A 10,349-nucleotide genomic window follows, 5' to 3' on the forward strand; every position below is an offset into this window, starting at 1 on the left:
TTTTTTTTGCAAAAGTAACGTATTGACTATTTACTTTATTCAGAAATTAATATATACATTATACACCTACAATGGATTTAACAGCCAGTTTCGTGTCATCGGCAGGAATTAAAGATGGGAATAGAAATTATTTTTCTAGCCATATTGTGTGTGTGCCAAGATACGCAAGATGCAATATTCGTAATAATATATAGTCACAAAATAAAATATAAAGCCAACAATAGCTACTGTGCATGTTTTTGGAACATATCTAAATATAATATACGTGAATATTATAAAATTTTACAAACAACTAATAATACTATATAGAAAATGTAAAATATCATGTGAATTACTTAAAATTCACGCGACATTTTAAATAGTCTTAAACACTTATATTTATAAGATTAGATCATAAGATTGTATTATATGATATAATTGTATCATAAATAGGACAAATTCAAATATAAAAACTATAATTAGTTAATTATAATTATAAGATAGTAATTGTATTTAAGTTTTATCTTATAATATTATAAAACACATTATGTGTGTGTGTGTCTAACACTTTTCACATCAACATCAAACATCGAAAATGGTTTGCTCTAAGTATATGTTCCAAATATTAAACATAGACTAACAGTACTATTAATATGGCCTACATTTACGATGTGACATAATAAATAAAGTCTTACAATATGTGTGATGTAGATTTGTTCTATAGCATGTCTGTTCTTAAATAAGTAATATATATTTTTATATAGATTTCTATTTCATTTACGTAATTTTTAGAATACCTATTATTTATAAAATCGTGATAATTGATTGCATATTTGTCACTTTTTACATTTACTGGTATGAAAAATTTTAATTCATACAATTCTGAATGTGACAGTTTTATTTTTCTCACTAATAACAGTATTTAAAATACCTAACTTTTAATAAATATAATCTTTACTAATAATTAATAATAATATATCAGTATGAATAACGATAATGATTTATGTTTCAAATTACCGGAAATATTTTCACTACATTTTATGAGGTAAAAGAAAAAATAATATGCAAATACAAAAATTGAAAATAGTGCATTTATAAATACGAATGTAAAAGTTTAATGCCACAACAGAATGTGTGTGATGAGAAACTTAATTATCGGTGAAATAAATTATACATGATAAGACTTGACACATGAATTGCTAGCGGTAATTCTACTATTAGAATTTTCCGAAAGGCTAGGAAGAAACATTTCAGTATCTCATCTTTAGATTTGCATACCTGCGAATCTGCGCCGTTTTGCCATGGTTTTCTTAGTGGACTGTCGGAACAATCAAAAGTTAAATCGTTATTGATTACAGAGCAAGCATTCGAACTAAGCAATTTTTTTCTTATTAATCATACAACTGCGGTAACCTGTTGTGGTTGTTTTGAGCATTGATAACATTACATACGTCAAAACTTTATAATGAACAAACACTAGGACAAAGATTGCTGATATTAACAAGATTTACAATTTAGCTGGATTACCAAAGATTCAAAAAAGATAAGATGGCCCATTGATCAATCAAAATCAATCAATTAGCTTAAGTCTATTCGATTTACAAACTTAGCATTATTATATTACAATTAAAAATTATATTTTCGTCGCTTAAAGTATAAAGAGGTTGTAGCAAACTAAATAATTTTTCTGCCAATGTGCATAATCTTATAAATTTTAGGATGCTAAAGTTTTTGATACATGTCTGATGTGGAAAAATGCTGCAAATATGTGTGATATTAATACATTTTGTATTTAGTTATTTTTATGAAACATCATGTTTATAACGATTGTAGCTAATTGATTGTAAAAGTAAAGTACTGTCTAGTTTCAGAAATAATAAAAAAAAATATTTTATCTAAAGCAAGAAATTTAATTCTCGTACATTTGGACAAAATACTAATGTATGATTAGTACGTTCATGTAATTATGAATCTCAATAAATATTGTGCGGCAAATATAGATATAAAAGTAAATTTACAATGCGTATTATTCTATGACATGTTATCTATGAAAAGACCTATACAAGTGCAAAGTTTACAAGACCAATTTTCATCTAATTTTATAATTACTATATCACATGCCATTTAAATGTATAAACGCGTTTTACTTCCTTACTGACAGCCACTATAATAAATAATATTGGAGTATACAAAATCAATCTACACCATACTGCCTCAAAATACAAACTACTAAAAATAATATTACTTTAATAATAGCAAAGAAATAATAACGACGGACTCAGTTTTATCACAAAGAATATGACGAAATTAAAAAGTATATGCATTTCACATAAAAAAAGTTTAGGTAGATAAAAAATGATTTTTTAAATTTTAATATTTCGTTGTTCGCTGTGTTTCAGTTAATTTCTTACAATCCTATCAAGTATTCCTGTCTTATTTAACCAATTATATAAAAAAGACACATAAGTGTTATTTCATGTCAATTAATATTCATTTAGTTTATAAGTTAGATAAAATACAAAATATGTACTTCAGAATTATAGTAGATCTTTAATGCTAAAATTCGTTTATTGAAACACATTATATATACTATCTTAAAAAATATTGTAAAAGATGTCATAAGCTATAAAGAAGCCTTTGTATTATTCTTTGTAATATTGAGCCCTGACAAATGTGTCTCACATTTCAATAATTAACTGAAGTGCACCTATTACAGTAATCGAGCCAGTAACACTTCTTTTTGTCTCAGATTTATAAGTTTACCTTCCTCTTTTTCTTGTGCTTTTTATGTTGCTGGCCAATCACTGGGTTCCAATTAGCCTGTGTGTTGTGATCTGTCATATGACAAGATTTGGAGGAGTATTTTGTAGTAAGGGAGTTGTTCTCAATTTCTTGTTCAGATTGATTGACCAAATTGACAGGTTTGGTAATAGAACAGTTTGCAAACTCTGTATTCTTGAGCCGAGTATTTTCTAACACAGCTATCAGAGTCTGAGACGCTAGAGGAGGCTGTATTCCAGATATATTATTATATGATTGCTTAAAGGAATCAGTTACAGAAACGACAATTTACGTTGCAATCATTCATTATATAATAATGAATATAATGGCTTCAATACAAATTTATAAAATTGCCGTTCCAATAAATTATCTAATAATCTTGTAATTTTTAAACACAGTAATCAAATTGCTAGTAAATGTATAATTGAAATATACGATAACTAAATTTTCAAATATTTTTTAAATAATAAGAGAAATGGTTTTATTAATATATAACAAAAGAACAATATTCTTTCTTAAAAAATATACCTCAGAAATATCAGCAAATTAATCACTGTGTTTACTAAATGGCTGCAGTAAGTAACGTGATTACAGCTTGGAATATAATTCAATCTAATGAGACAATTATATTAATACTTTATTAAACTTGATCACGATATTTCTACAAATATCTTTCAAACAAATTTGCAATTAAGCACTACACTATAACTTGGTTGCACAATTGTATTCCAAGATTTTCGATAATTATTGATAAAGTAAATATAAAAAATCTCTAATTGTTTTTAATAACTGTACAGGGTGTCTGATTATTAACGCAATTGATATAATGATCGTAGATAGATACATTAAACTAAACTGAATACAAAGTCTCGTACCATTTTGATTTTCGTAAAAATTAATAAAGAGAAGTTAATTTAAATTAAGATTTACGAATGGGCGTACGTCGATTTGGCGATAACAGCCCAATGTTTATAGTTTCTAGATGTGTGACGAGATTTGAGAGCGCTCAGTCAACAAAAATGACTATGCATGAGCAAGCACATCGTTGTTTATAGAACACTCTTCTCAAATTTAGTTCGATTTATCTACTCACGAATGTTGCGTTAGACATTCTGTACGCAAGTATTATATATAATATTTATACAATAAAACATTATATATAACAATTATACATAATAGTTTATACACAATAATTATATATAATAACATATTATATATAATTAATTATAGGTAATATAATTTCACAACTTTTTGAAGTTATTAAATTATTAGTTACTCAATTATTAAATTTAAAATTACTTTGTAATATATACTACATGTAATATATAAAAGATTAATTTTTTAATTATACTATATGTATATGATGTTAGAGAAATCAACTTCATTTGAGTTCTATACATAAATTGCAAAAACAAATTAAAAATAAATTTAAGTTTCTTAGTTCTATAATTAGTACAAAATCTAAGACAAATTGTGAAAAATTATGTTACAGTTTGTTATTGTCATATCTTTTTTTGCTTTGTTTATATATTCAGAAGATGGATCATATAACTTTTTTCTTAGGGCACAATCGTGAAAAGTAAAATTTTTTTGTGTACATGTGTATATATGCATACATACATACATAACAATTTTTATTTTTCACGTTTCTGTTCTGGAAAAAGTTATATGATCGATATTCAATTTTTATATCAAGAATCGAAATATTAACATTATGTATAATAAGATATAATTTACCTCTTTTATATCAAGAGCTTCATTAATTCTATAACAACATCTATATGTGTAATTTGCTTGATCATTCAGTTAATATATATACAAAAGAACAATGAATCACAATCAAGCGATTAGTAATTATAGACAGATCTTTTTTTTCATTTATTGATTAGTAATTATAGGCAGGTTTTTCATGATTAGTGAAATATATTATATTGGCAGATCTTTCATGATTAGTGAAGTATATAAGTATTTTGCAACATTGTGCAATATCTAACAATTTTATAATACAAAATCTTTGTTATTATCAATATAGCCAAAGCTTTGTAATACTTCCAATAAAGAAGGCACACCATATAAATAAGAGTTAAATAAACTCTAATAAATACTAACCTCAGATTGAAGAGAATCCGATGTGGGTGGACCATTTAACATAGACTGCTCTGAGCTGCTACAGCCGCCACAAATTTCATTCTGGAATTAATAAAGTAATATGTTTTATATTTTACTTAATTTTACATATATATATATATATATCACTAACGCAAAACACAAAAAATACCTTGAGTTGAGATACTTCTTGTTGAAGTTGTGTGACAAGAGTTTTCTCGTATACTAAGCTCGCCTCGCTAGTTTCAACAAGAGAACGCAATTTTGTAACTTCGGCATCCAACGTTGCTCTCTTATTGCATTCTACTTCTAATTCTTGCGATAACCGAGCTTTCTCCTGAAATGATAATAAAAAAATAGGTAATGAGAAAATTGATATTTTAACAGCATCAATATTCATCACATACATGTAAGTATTCCAATATAGAATATTAATAATTAATAAAAAATGTAATATATCAGCAGTAAAATCTACCTCTTGTAATTGTTCTAAAGTAACAAGCTCGTTGCCATCTAATTCTCCACAAGCTTTCTGTGTGGCTTTAAGTAATGTTCCCGTACGATTGTGTTCTATACGATCTTCTAACTCTTTCACCCTTTCTTTAAACTAGAAAAAAGAATTGTAAGCATGAAACTAAAAAATATATATGTTTGGAAAATCTATTGCGGTTCAAGAAATAAAAAAATAAACAAAATAAAAAAATTTTTATAATCCTTACCTCTTCACCTGAAATTAGTTTGGCTTGCATATCATTAAGTTCTACTCTAAGGTTTGCCACTTCATTCTCCTTTTGCCGAAGTTGTGACTGCCATCTCGTCTCCTCGGATTCTATATGACTTTGTAGTTTATTAAGCATACCTTCCTAAAAAAAAAGATTTAAATAAAAGGATTATGTTTAATAAGGTATTATTATCAATAAAATATACTTACCGTATCGTAGATAATTTGTTTATAATGTGAAACCATGCCTTGCAAATTTTTGTTCTGTTTTTCCAAATCTGGATTTGTCTGATCTGTGTTTTTTTGTTTCAATTCATTTAGAATAGCACATAATTTATCTTCAAAAGATTTGAGCCAATGTTCATGTGTCTTCTCGGACACCTTAATCTCTGGGAATATCCTTTGTAGAAATGCCTTAGTTATTTCTTCTTGTTCCTCCTTTATTTTTTGTGTTACCTCCTGATTAAATAAAGAAATATAAGCAATATTATAAAAAATATAAATATATGTGAAACATTATTTATTTAAAAATGTTTGATGTTTTACTATTAATAAATAATAATTTTGTGTGTATGTACACACACACACACACACACATACACACACACACACACACACACACACACACACACACACACAAAACACAACACAACACCCATACATACATACATACATACACTTATTATAGTTAATAATCGCAATTGAAATAATTTAAGAAAAAATATAACAATATAATTAAATATCAATTATTGCTAATATCAATATGCTATTTTATTATTAAGTTTATTCTTTAGCTAATAATATGTGAGAGCAAAGTGTCAACGAGTTCAATCTTATGTATACATTTCTCATCCAATGTATACTTTGATTTTACAAGAGAACGACTAGAAAGTTAAAGATTGTGAATAAAGGAATATGAAATAAAGATAATAACCCGTTTGGAGAATCCATATTTTAGTAAAATATTTAGCTAATATTAATTGAGAATTATAGCAAAGACGCTTACTTTAACGTTCCTCTCATCACTGGATTTGGCACGCAACTCAGCAGCAGAAAGAGCTTCCATCACTTTCCAGTTCTTTGTGCGTAATTCCTGTGGTAGAGAAAAGCCGAAAAATAGAAAAGTAGAGAAATGTATATACATTTATAAGCTATATTATTGTAATAGATTATAATCAAATTATAAATTTTTTAAAATATAAAATCAATTTACACAAGAGAAATTTGTATAGTAATAGCAGTAGTAAAAATGTATAAACGTTACACAGAAAAATAATAATTAAATTCGGATATTATATAACAAATATAGAGTTTATATATAACATCAAATAAAATAAAAAGCATTTTAAGTTAATATACGAAAAACTTACATTATTTTTAGATTTTTGGACCTCCAAAGCTTCTTCCAATTGTCTAATAAAATGTTGGTCCTTGTCTGCATTACTTTCTAATACATGTAATCGTTCGTCCAGCTTATTAAACTCTTTTTCTTTGTGCGTTAACTCAGTTGTTAATTTTTCTAATAGAACTTTTTCCTCTCTGGATTTTTCAAGAATGAATATTTTATAGAAATTAATTAAGTAAAATATAACATTATATATATCTAACGGAAAAGTTATCGATGCAATTAAATTCACACGATTAAAAATTAAGCATGATATTAAATAAAATATTTATATAATTATATATATATGTATATACATACAAATTGGCATGTTGTGATTCAGTAGTAGCTAATACTACGTCCGTATGGATTTTGTTATCCTCTTGCTGCTGTTGAAGTTCTCTTTGTTTCTCTATAGCACTCGCAAGCTGTATATATAAGATATATTGTTTTAAAATCTTTGTTTCATATTTAATATCTCATATACTAATATTAATAACTTTTGATGCAACATACAATTATTAGAAAAAGACTAAAAATTAAATAATACCTCAATACGCAATCTATCGTTTTCTTCTTGTAGTTTCATAATTCGAAACTGTCCGTCTCCTATTTTTTTCTCATTGCTCTGCAGTCTATTTAATTCGGTTTGCAAAGCTTTTAATTCGTTCGCCATTTCACTGGATTCCCTAAGTTGAGTATGAACTATACTCAATTCCTTACATGAATTTGCCAATTCTTCCTGGAGTGTATATACCTCATTTTGATACTTATTTGCGTCATTCTTCGCTTCATTTAAATTACCTTCCGTCTTTTCAAAATCAATCTTTAACATATCCAATTTCTTTTGTACAGAATTCAATTCGGATTCCATACGTGTAACTTGCATGCTAGATTGTTGTAAATCATTTTGTACAGCATAAAATTTGTCCTGTGATCTCTTTAGTTCGTCGTCCTTGTTACTTAATGCATTTTTCAAGGCTATAATTTCGGCTGCTTCTGATTTAGCTTCATTCATTGTAGCTGACAGCTCAGATTTTAATTTTATTAATTCTGTTTGAGTTTTGCTAAGTTCTACCTTTAAAGTAGACGTTTCATTGGCTTCATTTTTCGCATGATTTAATTCCGCCTGTAGTGAATTTACTTGCTTCTGCAATTCTTGTTCATGCCTATGTGCGCTTTTCAATCTATGATCTAAGTCGGCATGCGCACGATGAGATTCCTAAAAATTACCAAGAAAACTTAATATATTGATGGAAAATAGCTAAACTTACTTAAGAGTAACAACAAGGGATTACGATTCTCACCTCAAGTTGCCTAGCAATATCTTGTAGTCGATCATTTGTTTCCTTGAAGTGTTGTAATTGTCCTTCCGAATGCATCAACTGACCTTGCATTAGTCCTAATTGCTGACGTAACATCTCTATCTCTCCAGAACTGCTCTCGCAAGTCGCTTGCAGTTCATTTTGCAGATCCTGCATCTCTACGTGTTTCTGAGCTAATTGCGATTTCAATGTATTCTCAGTTTCGCGCATCTGAGCGAACTGCACTTCCATTTGTTTTCGCTGCGCCATTAACTCCTGCTGCAAATGGCCCTGAGTTTGTCCCTGATCTTCTTGTAACTTGTGAATTATTGTGGCATCCTCGTTCACTTTAGTCTGCAATTGTTCAATCTGTCTAGCAAAACCTTGTTTCTCTGCAACATGACTTTCTAAAATATGTTGCATTCGGGTATGCAATGTCTGAGTCTCTGTGATTTTCGCGTTCAAAGATTCCTCGAGTTGTCTAGTAGTTGCTAATAGTCTAGATCTCTCCGTATTAAATTCAGCTCGCAATTCCTTCAGCTTGTTTTGGAAGGCCACGCTCGCTTCGTGTTCATCAGTCAGTGCTTTCTCTTTTTCCGCCAATTGTTTTTTCAATTTAATAACGGGGTCGGCACGACCTTCTGTCCACTCAGAATGTTCTAATGGATTATCCTGCTGTTTATTCAAAAGGTGATTCGTGAGGATCTGTATTTCAGATCGACTAAGTTCTGCCTTCTGAATACATAGCATCAATAGTTCAACATTAACAGCATCTCCATCTAAAAAGTTTTATGTTAAAAATATCAAGTATTAAAATTAAGTATTGAAATTTTTATAATAAATTGTATATATTTTGCGGTGAAAACCCTATATATATTCGATAATTTATTAAAATATTAATTAATATAAAAACATGTATATACAATTTTCAATATAATTTGTATAATATTTGGTTTAATTAAAATAATCTGTAAAGATTATTACAATTTGTTTCAGAAACACAATAAATATTTGAAATTACTGCTTATATTGCAAGGGCTATCGGTATAAGTGCAGTGGACATTGACCTTTGTATGTATGTAGAGGGGGAAGTGATCCTACCTCAACCACATTCCAAAGCACTTCAAAGGAATTTGCTTGACTTTGCTTTAGTCAGATATTTCACATAATTTACAGATTTTATTAAACGTTTAAACTTAAATTATAAAATAATTTATTTTTAGAAAAAAGTGTATTATATATACACATTTTATCATCCAACACAATTTTCTTGTGTATGCGGTAATTACAATCATATAATTGTACTAAAGTTTATCAATTTATTTAAACACTAATATGATATATTTATGATACATTAAAAAAATAAAATATATAATGTGTGTAAATATCTCTACTAAATCTCTAAATTGTAAAAAAAAAACAAGTGGCAAGTTACAGTACAGAAAGAAATGAGGTCGTATCCAATCAATTAAATTGCAGGCTATAGACTATCATGACAGGTTAGAAATTATTGATTTGCTCTCTGTAAGAAACACATACAGATTTGATTCATCTTAAAACATTAGATTCATGTTCTTGTCATTTATTATTGAATTGGATCACGTGAGCGCATAAATAAGTAAATTTATCTTCATGCAAACAATGACTTACCCATTTGAGATAAAATATCATTCTTTTTTTTCGTCTTTTTGGGTTCCTTGTTTGGTAACTGTTGAATTACCTCCTTGACAACTTCCTTTACTTCCTTAATTGGCATTTCCTTCTGTTCCTTTACGTCTCTCAAAGCTTCCTTTATAGCTTCTTTATTAGCAGATGTATTATTATAAGTAACAGTATCCTGTTTCTCATCCTTATTTTCATCTTTCTTTTTTACAGCATCTTTGTTGTTCTTCTTTGATTTAGTTGGAGTATCCTTTGGTGACTTGTTTACTCTCTCCACTATCTCAGTTTGGGTAATCTGCTGAAGATTCTCTTTCTATTATATATATACATACACACACATACACACGCGCGCGCGCGCACATACGCACGCACACACACACACACACACGCACGCGCGCGCGCACCCACCCAC

General features: G+C 28.3%; 1 protein-coding gene across 7 annotated transcripts in view; it reads right to left on the reverse strand.

The window, feature by feature from the left end:
• The window catches only part of LOC108747737 (kinectin-like), a 16,196-nt gene that overhangs the window by 1,422 nt on the left and 4,425 nt on the right, over positions 1-10,349 (reverse strand). For 3 of the 7 annotated variants that reach the window (XM_018485421.1, XM_018485417.1, XM_018485424.1), the window contains 12 exons: positions 9,926-10,235; positions 8,279-9,054; positions 7,522-8,193; positions 7,293-7,399; positions 6,958-7,126; positions 6,594-6,680; positions 5,798-6,046; positions 5,586-5,729; positions 5,342-5,473; positions 5,039-5,203; positions 4,870-4,950; positions 2,743-2,988 (listed from right to left, as the gene is read on the reverse strand). In XM_018485421.1, the coding sequence (XP_018340923.1) occupies positions 2,743-2,988; positions 4,870-4,950; positions 5,039-5,203; positions 5,342-5,473; positions 5,586-5,729; positions 5,798-6,046; positions 6,594-6,680; positions 6,958-7,126; positions 7,293-7,399; positions 7,522-8,193; positions 8,279-9,054; positions 9,926-10,235 (3,138 nt within the window). Of the gene's footprint in view, positions 1-1,257; positions 1,298-2,742; positions 2,989-4,869; positions 4,951-5,038; positions 5,204-5,341; positions 5,474-5,585; positions 5,730-5,797; positions 6,047-6,593; positions 6,681-6,957; positions 7,127-7,292; positions 7,400-7,521; positions 8,194-8,278; positions 9,055-9,925; positions 10,236-10,349 lie in introns of all 7 variants that reach the window. The other 4 variants (XM_018485422.1, XM_018485418.1, XM_018485420.1 and 1 more) reach the window with 3 other exon arrangements.

This window comes from Trachymyrmex septentrionalis, unplaced genomic scaffold, assembly GCF_001594115.1.
Source record: "Trachymyrmex septentrionalis isolate Tsep2-gDNA-1 unplaced genomic scaffold, Tsep1.0 scaffold20, whole genome shotgun sequence".
Classification (NCBI taxonomy): domain Eukaryota; kingdom Metazoa; phylum Arthropoda; class Insecta; order Hymenoptera; family Formicidae; genus Trachymyrmex; species Trachymyrmex septentrionalis.